Here is a 16612-nt window from a genome sequence, read left to right as displayed (position 1 = left end):
CTGGTGTTGTGGACCTCTCTGGTGTTGAGGTAGTCCAGGAATGGCACAACCAGGCCTTGACCAAGATAGATCTTCACGAGCGTCATGGCCACGTCCTGCCGACTCTCCACCGTCGTGACCTCTTCCAGCAGGGTCAGAGGCGTGGGATCATCGACCTGACAGCATTGGGCAAAATTCACAATTTAAAGAGGCCGTATCATGCCCTTTACATACAGTAGTCTTAATTTTGTTTTTGTGCTCTACTAGAACAGGTTTTCCTGCTTGAATGTTGATTATTTTCCTCATATTCTCCATTGTTGCAGCTCCTCTTTTCCTAGTCTGTCAGTAACGCTCTGTTTAGTTCCTGTCTCTATGAAGCCCCTCCTTCTGAAAAGCACAATGTGCTCTGATTGGTCGGCTGGAGCAGTGTGTTGTGATTGGTGTTTGGGAAATGTCCCGCCCCTTACCACAACCGCCAGTTTCAACACACTACTAACTAACTCAACCAGGCCCCGCCCCTTTATTCTGCACATGAATTATTTAAATGAGGAATATTGTGACGTGTTCGTTCCTGGAAGAAAACTCAAGACTGGGATTTGATTTGGAATGACAGGAAGAGGAATTAAACAGATTTTGGGCACTAAATGGACATGAACTGATCACATCAAGTTGAAGGTTTCATTTTTTTTTAGTCCTGTTAAACTATTAAAGGTGCAATATGTAAGATTTTCTGTCCACTTGAGGTCGCTAGAGGCCTATTCAAAACAAAGGCGTAGCTTGATGACGCCAAGTTTGAGCGCGAAATCTTGGGACATGTGGTCTTCATGAAAAGAATTGGGATAGGACTCGGGAAGAAATCATGTTCATGGATGCGATTATTAATGTTGCTGTAGTATGAAGCAGAGCAGGACCGAGTGTTGTGGGAGCTGAACGAGCCCGCTAGAGCGATTGCGCAACACACGCCGCGAGCAGTGGAGCTTTTATTATGCCACAGTCGCCGGCGCTGCTTCCGCTTTTCCGGTTATGAGTATGAGGTAACACAGCTCTGTTTATCATATTAGATACATTTGAGCGTTTTGAAAATGATATTATAACGTTACTCCGTGCGTTCGCTTGGCGGCTGCTGTGAGACACTTGTTTGAGACACACTGCAGTAAGATAGATCGATTTAAGAATATCATATTAAATGCTGGATGGCTTGTGTTGATAAATGGCATGCAATTAATTTTAAAACGTATTGTATGATGGAGAAAATGCTGTATTACTGTTACTAAAAATAAAGCTGCATCTGATTATGCTATGTTAGCTACTTCACAAAATAATGTTTTTCTCTGAGGCATGGTAAAGCATGGTACTCGCAAAAAATCTAGAAAATTAGATTTAAACAATAAGACTAAACGTGTTGAGCTATATAACAATAATTAGTTTTCTGTCTATAAATATATCAAAACAGTTGTTCCCTTGCCTATTAAAACATGTAATATATTAAAGCGTCTTTGGTGTTTCCATGGTTTCTACAAAATAAAACCGGAAACCGAGGGTAACGCGGGTATGAGGCAATTGACAGGCGACTCCTCACACGTCCCGGAGCCTTGGTTAAAATTGCAATTTTCTCACGATTTACAAATAGTTGCAAACATTTGGGATATTGTAAGTACTCAAGTGAACAAAATATATAACACTGGCCTAGTGGTTTTTGGATATTTTACTGCAAAATTCTTACATATTGCACCTTTAACTGAAATTAAATAAAATATATAAAAAAACTTAAACTTATTTTTCCCATTTAGTTGCTAAGACAACATTTCTCATATTTATTCAGTCTAACTTGATGTACTAAAATAACTAAAACTAAAATGAAAAATAATTAAAATTATTTTGAAAAAACTAATAAAAATGGCAAAAACACTAATTAATAATAATAATAAATTAGTAAAACTAACTAAAATTAAATTAAAACAAAAATATAAAAAATTAAAATTAAATTAAATTAAAACAAAAATATAAAAATAAAAACTAATTGAAAATATCAATAAAAACTACAATAGTATCAATGATACTAAAATAACACTGGTCTGGATCATGTTAAAGTATTTATGTACAGTATTCTGGAAAATTCTGTGTGTACGATGTAAAATAAAAGTTGATTTATTAAAAATAATGAAACCATATAGTGCTTAAATTACATACAAATGTCTACAGTCATTTGAATCAGTGATTTGTCATATGATCTAATGTTTCTGTAAATAGCCTACATGCTTGTATGAAATGTATTATTAAACTGCACTTTATACTGCATTTGAATTCAAATTCCAATTAAGATTACAGTTCCTGTTTGCTTCCTCAATTCAAATAGGAAGTAACTTGTTGGTTTGGAACTAAATTTGACAAATGTTACATCATTGTGGCTAAAAGTTCTTCAGTAGTTTAGTGTTTCATTATAGGTCAGTGTTTGGGTTCTGTTAATGGAGAAAAGGTGAAGCACCAGATGATTTTCTTGTAGTGTAAACGTTCTCCAATGACATTAACCCCTTTGTTTTCAAGGCCTGAAACACACTCTGTGCATCATGGGTGCTGTAGACGGTCTTTTGTGGTCAGTTTAAGCTGTTCAGATGTGCAGCATACACAGAATGTGATGGTACCTCTGATGGCGAGATGACGGCCTCCACCAGCTGCTCGATCAGAGGCTGATAGTACAGAGAAGGGAGAATTCGCTCCTCTGCCAAACGCACCTTCAGACGCAAGGCACCCAGTTTACCTCTGAAAGAGAGACAGAAAGTTTTGTGTCTATGTGCTTTTATAACAGTGCTTTCACTGAGCTAGACTTTGTGTTTCATCCTCTTCAAGCTAAAGCATCAAAACTGACCTGTACGATGGGTAAGATGCATGTTTGTCAGTTGTTTTTACAATAGCGGGATGTTTATTGGATTTATACTCTTTTAAATATGGGGCTAAATGATGAACTTTTACTTAATGTTATGATACACTGCAAAAAATTGTGTTCGCCTTCAGTAAATTTATCAAAATGAAGTGAGTTTATGCTTAAAACAAGAACAAATATCTGCCATTGGGGTCAGAAAAATAATCTTGTTTTCCCTTTGAAATAAGTTTATTTTTCTGTTGCCATTGACAGATAATTTTTATTGTTTTAAGCACAAACTCACTTTATTTTTATTATTTTTTTAGGGATGCATGATATATCGGTATCGGCCGATATATGTTCATTTTTAATGTTATCGTTATCAGCCTGATAAGAAAATTTGGCCGATATATTAAAGTTGATAAATAATGGATTATTTCCTTCAGCCGAGACACTTCAGATGCGCACTGTCCGCCATTATGGTATTGAATTGCTTGAAATATGATTGAAATCACTTCAAAAAGGAAAATACATGTTCAGTGCAAGTCTGTCATATAAGCTACATAAAATTATAATGAGAACATCATAATTGTGTGTTTGGGACATGGATTTTAATGGTGAGACTTTTGTTTTTGTAATCAGGGTCTCAAAAATTATATAAAAATTTTGATTTAGATTTATCAGCCAATATATAATCGGCTTTCAAATATAAAGAATTGGTATCGGCCAACATTTTCATATCAGTGCATCCCTAATTTTTTTTTCAGAAAACAAGGCTTAAAGGATTAGTTCACTTTCATATAAAATTTTCCTGATAATTTACTCACCCCCATGTCATCCAAGATGTTCATGTCTTTCTTTCTCAGTCGAAAAGAAATGAAGGAAAACATTCCAGGATTATTCTCCTTATAATGGACTTCAATGGTCTCCAAATGGTTGAATAAGGGTCTTATCTAGCGAAAAAAAATGTAAATGTATATGCTTTATATAAACAAATGATCACCTTCCAAGTGCTTCCGCCAAAACCGTACTTTCGTATTCTTCAAAAAGCTTAAGCTGTATGTCCTACGCCTTCCCTATTCAACTTACGGAACGAACGCAGCGCCAGTTACATTTTTTCAGTAAGTTGAATAGGGAAGGTGTAGGACATACCGATCGTTTCGCTAGATAAGACCCTTATTCCTCGTCTGGTATCGTTTAAAGCCCTTTGAAGCTGCACTGAAACTGTAATTTTGACCTTCAACCGTTTGGAAGCCATTGAAGTCCATTATAAGGAGAATAATCCTGGAATGTTTTCATCAAAAACCTTAATTTCTTTTCGACCGAAGAAAGAAGGACATGAACATCTTGGATGACATGGAGGTGAGTAAATTATCAGGAAAATTTTATATGAAAGTGAACTAATCCTTTAGTATCTTCAGTCATTTTGCTTTTCAAGCAAATGTATCTTGATTGAAGAATTTTTAGATATTTTTAATGGAAAACAAGACAAAAATAGTAAGTAAAAAACATTTTTGCAGTGTATGAACATGTCAATTATGAGGGGTTTTTTGGATATGAATGTCTACAATGTGCTAATAAATTTTGTATGATGTTTGTAATTTTACAAATGTCTTAACTGGACTTGATAGATATGTTACTCAGGTAGGTCCTTCAGGGTATTTTGGAGTGGTGAGGTGTCTAAGTAACAACATCTAGCTATTGGGGTGCCTCAGGGCTCGGTGCTTGGACCGCTTTTCTTCTCCATATAATTACATCACTAGGATCTATCATTTAGACAAACATGGCTTTTCCTATCACTGCTATGCTGATGAAACACAACAACCTCTCATTCCAGCCAGACGGCCCAACGGTAGCTGCTCACATCTCAGCCTGACAGACATTTCTTGCTGGATGAAGGACCATCACCTTCAACTCAAGCTTGAGGTTTCAGCCACCCTTACGAAAAAGAAGTATACTTCAAGTTCATTTTATCAAGTATACTTTATGTAGTAAGTATACTAGTATCAATGTACTAGTAGTAAATTTTATTTTAATACTGCTTGGGACTAAATTGGCCCAATTGAAGTATATGTTTAAGTGTACTATGAGTGTAGTAAACTTTTAGTACACAACTATTTTACAGCTTCGTTTCTCATTTGTACTGCATCTGTACTACAAGTGAACTTATAAGTATACTAGTAGTTTACTATTTTAATACTAGTAGTACATTTTTAGTATAGAAAAGTACACTTTGAAATATACTCTCAGTAAACTACTAGTTTAGTGCAAGTATACTTGTAAGTTTTCTTTAAGTGAACAGGGCATCACATTTATAGTTGACTTTTTATATATTATTTTTGCACTTTAAGCATACTATGTTCCTATTTAGGTATTATATTTTATACTTGAAATTCCTGTACTTTAACTCTTTCCATTTTAAAAACATTTTATTCTAGCTTCATGAATCCTTTTTTATCAACACTTAAATGTGGGTAAGTTTCATTTAAAAAAAAAGGAAACATTTTAAACAAAATTGCATTTTTGTCAAAGGCTATGCCTGGATGGGATTCAGAACAATGATCAAACACAGGTGGAGTTGAACGAGTCCATAAACACCCCCAAAGCTTCATAGTCCACATAACGTTTAGCAGTTTTGATTTATATGCTGTTTAATGTTAGATGATCGCTTTATTTTATATTTGCGTGAGTAATCTTCTATCGCTTGTTTCAGCTTCTTCTTCTCCTGCTCCTGCATTTTGATCCGGAGATTCTGTACTCTTTCACAAGATGCGTAACAGCGCCCCCTACCATGCATAGCCTGAAAATTCAGTCAACGGCGAGGAAAGAGTGAAGTGGATTTGAAGTAAATTCCCATGTACACTACCAGTGGACTAGCCTACACAAAAATCCAGATATTCAGAAATAGGAATATATCTGTTTTCTTTATAAATCAATATTTTCAAACAATGTACTTTTATACTATACTTTTAAGTATATCTCGATCAAAGACTGAGTCCAAATATATGCCAATGGCCAATATGCCATATGGCTTTTCTTAGTATATTTCTCAGAAGTACATAGTATATTTCTGAAAAGTATATAAAAAGTAGCCTGAAAGTATACTTTCTTATTTTTAGTTTAAAAGAAGTATGCTAATAGCACACTTAAATAAACTTCTTTTTCGTAAGGGAAACCCAACACTTAATCACAACTTCTCCATTCAGCTCAACCATAATGCCTTTCAGGACAGCCAGGAATGATGTTTGCCTGCAGAAAAATCACTGGATCTGCACCCCTATACCTAAACTAGCCACTCCAGACTTATGTGCCCTCCAGAAGCTTCCGTTCTGCAAGTGAACGGCATCTTGTGTTGCCATCCCAAAGAGGCACAAAATCATTGGAAGCAGCTCGTCATTAAAACATGAGCCAAAACAAAGACAACAATCTCTGAAGCAGCATTACCATCTCAAACACACCTGCTAATGAATGTGACTACACTGTAAAACACACACACACACACACACACCCTGCATCGTCCTCCGTGTTTCCCAGCGGCATCAGACGAAACCAGCCCTGCAGCAGAGGCGATCTGTGCAGACAGGACAGAGGGATTTCCACCTGTGCAAACCAACACAAACACATGCATTCAGTAAGTAAAAATCATCCAAACACATTATCACTGCAAACAATTCACCACAAAATAACAATTCTGTTATCATTTACTGGTGCTAACAATAATATGCTTTTGTTTTACACAGGAAACAGAATGTCATACAGGATTGGAGAGAAAAGAGGGTCGATGTGGGGTGGTTGATTATGATTTCCCTTTTTTAACCTTAGTTAGTGTGTAATGTTGCTGTTTGAGCATAAACAGCAATCTAAATGAGAGTGTTGTTCAGTCTTGCTTCTTGATGGAGTCCTGTATTCATTACTGTCAGAGACGCAAACAGCACTTTTCACAGTGAACACTAGCCTGATTGCAAGTTACGACGCCCAAAGTTCAATGCAAAGGGAGATATTTTCTTTTACAGAAATCGCTTTTTAACGGCTGGTAGGGACTACAATGAACATCTTTCCGGGGTGGTGACATCACTAACCCTAAAATTTACATAAACCCCGCCCCCGAGAACATGCAACAAAGGGGGCGAGGCCATGTTCTGCTGCTTTAGAGAAGAGGAAGAGTTGTTGTAGTAAATGGCGTCATTTTACGCCGGACTGCTTTACAAACGAGGGTCAATTCAACGCTGGATTTGCACAAAAGATTAACATGACGGCACATGCTAGTCGATGAGTTGAATCAACTCCACAGCAACTACATAAATTTATCCACTAACCATTCAGAAACGTCTAAAAGTTGTAACTTCTTCCTGAGTCTCTCCATCAGTGTCGACTCCGGTTTGAACAATGTAAGGCCGAACACCGTCGTCATTTTGGCTGCGTGAAATTCTCCAGCTTTGTTGTTGTTGAGCGACCGAAGCAAGAGCTGTTAAAGCTCCGCCCTCTTCTGGAAAGGGGGCCGGGAGCAGCAGCTCATTTGCATTTAAAGGGACACACAGTAAAACGGCGTGTTTTTGCTCACACCCAAATAGGGGCAAATTTGACAAGCTATAATAAATGATCTGTGGGGTATTTTGAGCTGAAACTTCACAGACACATTCTGGAGACACCAGAGACTTATATTACATCTTGTGAAAGGGGCATTGTAGGTCTCCTTTAATGTTCACAGAGTCATTAGAAACACAATGAGTTCATTCTGAAACGAGTGTCGTGTGTTTACGATGAGCTCTGACTGGTTCTGCAAATCTCATTATTCAGCACTTCAGCATCAAGAGAAACTATGTTTCCATTCAAAGTTGCATAACAAAAAAATTGAAATATCGCATATAAAACATTTGCAAATAAAGCACCATTTCCATTCCATGTGTTCTAGAGTACAGAATCATCACTTCCTGGAAAACTGGAGCAAAGCTGCTGCAAAAATGCGTTTTCATCATAGTTTATGCACGTTTTTTTATCAAATAAAAAACTGATCCACCTTAATTGAGTGCACACATTTTTTATGCACATTTTAAGATTTTATTTGCATCTTGGTGTTTCCATCCATCGTTTTTTTTAAAAGCAATGTCCCAAAATTTGCATAAAAATACGTGTATGGAACATAGCTGGTGACAATTTATTTAAGCAACGGACTGACTGTCACCTCACCTTTCCCAGAAAGTCATTCTTGCCCACCATGTCCCAGTCCCAGACCTCCACTGTGACGCTTCCACCCTCATCATCACCACCTTCATCCAAACACAACTCCAGAGTCTCATCCCAGTGCGGGAACCGCGTCTTCTTTATGATCTAGAGAAAACACACTCGTTAAACTAAGCTGCCTAATATTACGATGCATACAGCAAGACACGTTTATGTTTATGAATTATAAAGACCCATTCACACCAAGAACAACAAATATAACTATATTAACATGGTGTGGACGATATCATTCTGAGCAGCTCATGATCCGGTGTTTTTGTCAGTGTCTCACACAATGCTGCTCCACACAAACTCCATCTGCATCTGCTCTGAGTTTGGCTCATTTATTACATGCATTTGAAAACGAAACATGCACCAACCATGTTCATAAACTTGTAATGAGAAGCACGTATAAACAGCTGTTGTCAACAAAAGAGAGGCTCCCTGCAGTTTTTTTTAATAATAATATAAAAACTAATATAAAATAATAATATAAAAAATATAATATAATATAAAAATATATAAAAAATAATATAAATATAATATAAATAATATAAAGTCATAAATACTGGTATTGTAATTTTACAGTTGCACTCAAAAATAATAATAATTATTATATTTTTCTATTATTTTTTTCACAGTAAAATATTACAATAGTAGTATTTCTTATATAGTTTAATAATTGTATTTAGTAATCATCATCATCATCAACATAAAATAATTATTTTATAGTCATATTGATATATAATCCCAAAAAACTGCATTTGCAGCCCTACAAACGTGCAAAGCAAGATATGAAGTCATAAATATTAGTATTATAATTTTAAATTTGCACTCAAAAATAAAATAATAATAATTCTTATATTTTTCTTAAATAATCATTTTTTTTACTGTGAAATATTACAATATTTTTTTCTTATATTATTGTTTAATACTTGTATTTAGTAATAATAATAAACATCTTCATCGTCATAAAATAAGAATTATTTTACAGTTATATTGATATAATAACATTTTTGCTAAATTATGCAGCCCTACAATCAAGCACAGCAAAAGACATGAAGTCATATTAGTATTATAATTTTACAGTTGTACAATAATTATTATTTTAATATTTTATTATTAATAGTAATATTTTTTATACTGTTTAATACTTTTATTTAGTAATAATAACAATAACCACTATAAAAATTTGATGATAATGAATGGTATTATTATTTTATAGTCATATTAATATATAATCACTATATTTTTGACCATATTGTGCAGCCCTACAAACAAAGAACAGCAAACATGGAACTTTTTAAAGTAAGATTTTATCAGAAAATATTAAAAAAAAAAAAAAAAATTTTTCCCAAAACCCTGCAGCCCTAATATAAGGAGGAGGAGGAGGAAAGTAAAAACTGAACACTAACTGCCGGTTATTGAATGAATTGTGAATGTTTTAGATTTGAACATGCAAAAGAATGAGCTTCAGTGGAGAAAAAGCCTTTTTAGTGACTTAAATTGAGGTCTGTTCCTCATATAAAGTGATCATCAGATGATTTCAGAAGACTTAGAAATGGTGAAATAGCCACTTTCATGGGCTTTAATGATGTTTTTGTCTGTCTTGAGTATAGATGAAGACTCGTCGTCTCACCGATGTCTCAGCGCTGAGGTTGTTGTAGATGATTCTGGTGAACGGATCAGAGGTACCGGAAATATCACGAGGAGCCAAATCACTGCAACCAACACAAACAATTCAGACTGACACTCACGGTACGTTTTCACACTACAATTGAATGATTAATAGAGATTTATGCATTGAGCAGTTGCTTTACAATAGAGGAACAAAAGCGATCCGTCACATTCATAATATACAATGGCAGGTTTATTAGAAAGCTAGATCAGGAAACAAGCCAGAGAAATGCAGAACTCATCAAGCGTCTGACTGCAGGAAGCACAGGTTGACTGAAGCGGAAGGAAAGCGAGACGCTCACCGAGCCTCGATGACGTGGCAGTGCAGACAGGTTCTCTGAGCGTCTCTGTGAAGCTCCAGAGCCAGATGAATCTCACCCTGAACCTCCTCGTCTGGATCCACACGGCTCAGATTCAACCAGTTATCCAAGCCTGCAGGAAGAACACACGTCAGGAAGAGAGTTGAGATGATAAGCACAGATCTGAACTACACAACAGCCATTGGGTTTGTTCAGATTCAGAACAGCATGCGTTCACTTTTTTTTTTTTTTTTTCTCAGTATTTAAATGATTTAGTTTGCATTTGCCAGAATGTGCCGTATACAGCCTGAATGCACTGCAGGTTATATTTAGATTTTTTCTTTTCTGTTTTCATTTTAATATAAGTTTTAGAAATTTTTAATTCATATACACTGAACAAAATTATAAACGCAACACTTTTGTTTTTGCCCCCATTTTTCATGAGGTGAACTCAAAGATCTAAGACTTTTTCTATGTACACAAAAGGCCTATTTCTCTCAAATACTGTTCACAAATCTGTCTAAATCTGTGTTAGTGAGCACTTCTCCATTGCCGAGATAATCCATCCATCTCACAAGTGTGGCATATCAAGATGCTGATTAGACAGCATGATTATTGCACAGGTGTGCCTTAGGCTGGCCACAATAAAAGGCCACTCTAAAATGTGCAGTTTTACTGTATTGGTGGGTCCGAAAACCAGTCAGTATCTGGTGTGACCACCAAGTGCAACACATCTCCTTCGCATAGACTTGATCAGGTTGTTGATTGTGGCCTGTGGGATGTTGGTCCACTCCTCTTCAATGGCAGGAACTGGAACACGCTGCCGTATACGCCGATCCAGAGCATCCCAAACATGCTCAAAGTGTGACATGTCCGGTGAGTATGCTGGCCATGCAAGAACTGGGATGTTTTCAGCTGCCAGGAATTGTGTACAGATCCTTGCAACATGGGGCCGTGCATTATCATGCTGCAACATGAGGTGATGGTCGTGGATGAACGGCACAACAATGGGCCTCAGGATCTCATCACGGTATCTCTGTGCATTCAAAATGGCATCAATAAATTGCACTTGTGTTCGTTGTCCATAACATACGCTTGCCCATACCATAACCCCACCGCCATCACTCGATCCACAGCGTTGACATCAGCAAACCGCTCACCCACACGCTGTCTGCCATCTGCCCTGTACAGTGAAAACCGGGATTCATCCGTGAAGAGAACACCTCTCCAAAGTGCCAGACGCCATCAGATGTCGTTGCAACCGACTTGCAGTCAGGTCGAGACCCCGATGAGGACGACGAGCATGCAGATGAGCTTCCCTGAGACGGTTTCTGACAGTTTGTGCAGAAATTCTTTGGTTATGCAAACCGATTGTTGCAGCAGCTGTCCGGGTGGCTGGTCTCAGACGATCTTGGAGGTGAAGATGCTGGATGTGGAGGCCCTGGGCTGGTGTGGTTACACGTGGTCTGCAGTTGTGAGGCCGATTGGATGTTCTGCCAAATTCTCTAAAACGCCTTTGGAGACTGCTTATGGTAGAGAAATGAACATTCAATTCACGGGCAACAGCTCTGGTGGACATTCCTGCAGTCAGCATGCCAATTGCACGCTCCCTCATCTGTGGCATTGTGCTGTGTGATAAAACTGCACATTTTAGAGTGGCCAGCCTAAGGCACACCTGTGCAATAATCATGCTGTCTAATCAGCATCTTGATATGCCACACCTGTGAGGTGGATGGATTATCTCAGCAATGGAGAAGTGCTCACTAACACAGATTTAGACAGATATGTGAACAATATTTGAGAGAAATAGGCCTTTTGTGTACATAGAAAAAGTCTTAGATCTTTGAGTTCAGCTCATGAAATATGGGGGCAAAAACAAAAGTGTTGCGTTTATAATTTTGTTCAGTGTATTTTAATTTCAGTTTTAATTTTAGTTATTTCAGTATATCACCTACTGAAAATAGCTGAAATAGAACAAGTTTAAGTCTTTTATGTTATTTTATTTCAGTTAACATTTATTTAATTTAATGTAAAGAAAATGTTTTTTTTTATAGTTTTAGTTAACTATAATAACCTGAGAATTTTAACTTCTTGATTCATAATTTTATATTGAATTAAAAATTATATATTTTTTATTATTTTAAAATTTTAGTAATTTAGTTACATAACTTTAGTTACTACTATTAGTTTTTTTTAAATATTTTTTATTTAGAATATGTTTTTAAATGTCTATATATATATATTTATTAATTTTTATTTAGTTTTTGTTTTAGTTATCAAGATAAACTAAATGAAAATCTTGCTTTAGCAACGAACTTAAATATAATACATTTATTTATTTTTTAAATATTTCATTTTATTTAATGTAAAGAAAATGTTTTTTTTTTATGGTTTTAGTTAACTATAATAACCTGAGAACTTTAACATCTTGATTCATAATTTTATACTGAATTAAAAGTTAAATATTTAAAATATATATATTTTAAAATCTTAGTAATTTTGTTGTTTTTGGAATTTTTATTAGTTTATGTTTTTTTATATATATTTTTATTTAGTATATGTTTTTTTAATATGTCTATATATTTTTTTTATTAATTTTTATTTAGGTTTTGTTTTAACTATTTATTTTATTTATGTACATCAAGATAAACTAAATAAAAATCTTGAAATATAATACATTTAATTAGTCAGTTAACATTTATTTTATTTCAAGTAAAGAAAATGTTTTTTATGGCTTTAGTTTTAGTTAACTATAATAACCATTACTTTATATTACATTAAACATGCTAAATATTTAATCTCATTTGTAATGATTAATATTTTTGAGATGATAACGGTATGATTAAACATGTAATCTTGTAAGGTTAATGCAGCACACCACTGTCTGAACATGAATCAATGAATATACTGTTTTGCATGTTATATAAAATCAGTATTCAGAATTCATGAAGTGAATCATTACATGACAAATGCAGCAGCTCTAAAAAGGTTTTGCATACAGTAAACCCACTTTTGTCACATTTAAGAGGTTCTGCAAAAGTCTTTTGGCTGTATGATCAAAAATAAGTCAAAAAGGAGATGTTAAAAACAGTGACATCACTCGCAGTTCACCTGTCACACTGTTGTGCATACTGCATTGTGGGATACAGCGTGCATGTGCTCTGGCTGTATACAGTATGTCGTCTGAGTGTTTGCAAACATGCATACAAAAAAATTCACATAATCATGCACAGCAAAAACATAGTATGAACGTATGCTAATGTGAACGCAGGCATGATTTTAAACCAGAGCAGGTCCAGCAGGAGGACGCCAGTACAGTTTACAGTTACAATAAATCTCCCATCTGAGAGCTTTACAGAGCCGAACGCTTCCCATGATCCCGTGGGTGAGGGGTGAGTCAGTCATGACAGGCTGCAGTGATTCATGCAGGGCAAGTGCATGCTGGGAAGACATGAAACCCACTGTGGGGTGGCGTGGTCGCTAATACATCATGCGTGCGCCCATAATAACTAAAAACTCCTCTGTTTCAGCTGAGAACAGCACTGAGGGAATTACTTCAGGATGAAGCTGGAAAATAATAATCATTCCTCGTCTCCACGCGTGATTTTAAACACCGCATTCACTTTCATAGTTAATTCATTGATGATTGTGTCAAATTATTTCAGTTTCTGTAGTTTTTTTCATCTATCTGCCATGGCAACATTTCTCATTTTCATCTAAATAACTAAAACTGAAATAAAAATTACTTATAAACTATACAGATATATTTAGATAATAATAAAAATGGCAAAAAAAAACACAACTGATACACTTTAATGAAAATTAAAAAAGCAAACTACAATATTATAAAATAACACTGATTTGAATGCATGACTTTAAATATGTATTATTCAGTCACTTCCTGTTTTTTTTTTTTTTTTTATATATTACTCTTTAGGTTCGTGTGGGTTCCACTTCCCTTCTCTCTTTAAGAATTTTGTTTTGCACAAATCATATTTTTAGAAATGGCAGCTGGTTCTGTGTGCACTGAAGAAGAATATCTTCTCGGTGAAGTTCAAAATTATTTATTTTTAAAGAAATGGGAAGTGAGATTGGGTATTAAAAGCTTTGTACATTTTATCTTGCATGTGTGGAGGATGAATGCAAATCAGTTCACGGAAATGTTCTGAATAAATCATGAAAGTAACATTAAATAACAAAGAATCATATTCACTGTATATATTTGATAAGATATGACATCCCTGTTTTGACAATGTTCTGGCTGATTTACTTTCACGTACATATAATTTTAAATATAGATATAGTGTTTATGTTTTGTTAATTGGGTAAATAATCAGAATTTTAATTTGCATCGGTTGGGTGTTTTCTGTACTCTTGTTATTCCGTGGAGAAAAATCCAATAATAAATAAATAAAAAAAATGTAATAACAAGAAAACAACATCAACCCAAACATCAACTCAACACAGATTTATGTCTCATATAACTGTAAAGGTCAGAAATAAGGCTCAGACTTTCTGATGTGAAAGCAGTCTACATTCATCTTCCCCGTCCTCTCTTACATCTAACTTCAGTCCCTTTAAAGGATTAGTTCACAATTTCCTGATAATTTCCTCACCCCCATGTCATCCAAGATGTTCATGTCTTTCTTTCTTCAGTGGAAAAGAAAAGAAGGTTTTTGAGGAAAACATTCCAGGATTTTTCTCCATATAGTGGACTTCACTGGGGTTCAACGGGTTGAAGGTCCAAATGTCAGTTTCAGTGCAGCTTCAAAGAGCTCCACACGATCTAGACGAGGAATAAGAGTCTTATCTAGAGAAACCATCAGCCATTTTCTAAAAAAAATAATGTGGACGTAGGCAGAAGTACCGTGGTAGGGTGAAAAACTCCATCTCATTTTCTCCTCCAACTTCAAAATCGCCCGACATCATTGTTTTACCTTCTCTTTGTAAAGGCCGTTTGACTTAGTCTTTGCACGTTCGCTTTGTAAACACTGGATCGGTACTTCCACCTACGTCACGTGACCTTTCTAACGTGATTACATAATGCATGGAGCATCACAGAGCAGTGCAAGATGAGCATTTGTGGTTAAAAAGTATATAATTTTTTTTTTTTTTAGAAAATGGCCGATGGTTTCTCTAGATAAGACTCTTATTCCTCGTCTGGGATCATGTAGAGCTCTTTGAAGCTGCACTGAAACTGACATTTGGACCTTCAACCCGTTGAACCCCAGTGAAGTCCACTATAAGGAGAAAAATCCTGGAATGTTTTTCTCAATAACCTTCATTTCTTTTCGAAATGAAGAAAGAAAGACAGAAACACCTTAGATGACATGGGGGTGAGTAAATTATCAGGAAATTTTAATTTTAAGGCAAGCCATTTCACTCGGTGGCCATCTTTCGGGCAGCTATTTCAGTCACGCAGTGCAGCTCTTTGAATGGGGAAACATCAGATTCTCCAAAGTTGTTCACCAAGCTTACGATTAAATTTCATAATTTTTGAAATCGGCAATGAAATCTGACAAAAACTGTCAAATCATGACTGCAATTTTCAGGCTGGACCAACCAAAGTGAATGTCATAAGCAGAACACTGACTTCTAACAGCAGCTGCAGTGATGCGATGACTTTACCAACTGGTGATTGGCTCTTTTGTTTAGAAGGCGGGACTTATTGCGCCATATTGCGTGTTGCACTTTCTCAGTAATATGAGTGCATTGTCTTTGTATATATAAGGTCTTACAACAGCACACACTTACCTTTGGGTTGAGCAGCGATCACGTCTTTACTCAGGGAGATTTTACCAATGACGTCATCATGACTGTGGCATGAAACACAACATCAGATGCATGTTAATGTTCAGACGTTCTCCATATTAAACCACCATCATGATCATCAGCTCTTTCAGGATGTACAATCAGATTCACAGACAGATAAACAGACAGATCTACACTTTTAAAGAAAGTTTCAGTGGGGTTCAATATAGAACTGTAGTGTTCTTGACTCAATTTTAAAGAAGCCTTTATGCCAAAAAGGAGAAATGTCTTAAATGATTGCACAATACTTTCATGTTTAGTGGGTTTTTTCAAATATTTCTAGTGATGAAGTATGTTTATGAGCTGTTTAATTCATATAAAAAAGAAATAAAAATAAATCCATCAAATGATCCCATGATGGAACCCATAAAATGTTCTGTTTATGAAGCACCTGATGGAACCTTTAAGGTTCCATATAGAACTTTTTCTTCTAAGAATGATACAATCTACACTATTAAAAATAAAGGTTCCAAAAGGTTTATTTTTTCATCTCAGTGATGCCAGAGAAGAACCATTTTGGTTCCACAAACAATCTTTCAGTGAACAGATCTCGAAAGAACCATGTTTGAAGAACATTTTAATAATGTAAAGAACCTTCTGTGCAATGGAAAGATAGTGTAATGATTTAAAAATGATTTTCTTCTTCAGTGTTTCAGTCTCGTTTTCCTGCACAAATATCTAAACATTCTTAAATCAAGATACATTTACTGGAGAGTTTGTGCTTAAGGGGTTCATTCACCCAAAAATGAATATACAGTCATTTATT

At 35.5% G+C, this 16612-nt stretch overlaps 1 protein-coding gene across 28 annotated transcripts in view; it reads right to left on the bottom strand.

Annotated features, from left to right (window-relative positions):
- LOC127517456 (rasGAP-activating-like protein 1) overlaps nucleotides 1-16612 on the bottom strand; it is a 202545-nt gene that overhangs the window by 156842 nt on the left and 29091 nt on the right. For 18 of the 28 annotated variants that reach the window (XM_051903139.1, XM_051903135.1, XM_051903138.1 and 15 more), the window contains exons 4-10: nucleotides 15790-15851; nucleotides 10039-10168; nucleotides 9699-9780; nucleotides 8027-8167; nucleotides 6348-6439; nucleotides 2622-2739; nucleotides 2-155 (exon numbers count right to left, since the gene is read on the bottom strand). The exons of 2 other annotated variants lie outside the window; for them this stretch is intronic. In XM_051903139.1, coding sequence (XP_051759099.1) covers nucleotides 2-155; nucleotides 2622-2739; nucleotides 6348-6439; nucleotides 8027-8167; nucleotides 9699-9780; nucleotides 10039-10168; nucleotides 15790-15851 — 779 coding nt within the window. The remainder of the gene's footprint in view (nucleotide 1; nucleotides 156-2621; nucleotides 2740-6347; nucleotides 6440-8026; nucleotides 8168-9698; nucleotides 9781-10038; nucleotides 10169-15789; nucleotides 15852-16612) is intronic. 8 more of the 28 variants (XM_051903144.1, XM_051903157.1, XM_051903142.1 and 5 more) reach the window with 6 other exon arrangements.

This window comes from Ctenopharyngodon idella, chromosome 8 (assembly GCF_019924925.1).
Source record: "Ctenopharyngodon idella isolate HZGC_01 chromosome 8, HZGC01, whole genome shotgun sequence".
NCBI lineage: Eukaryota > Metazoa > Chordata > Actinopteri > Cypriniformes > Xenocyprididae > Ctenopharyngodon > Ctenopharyngodon idella.
Note: the sequence above shows the minus strand (reverse complement) of the source record. Positions and strands in the feature narration are given on the sequence as shown.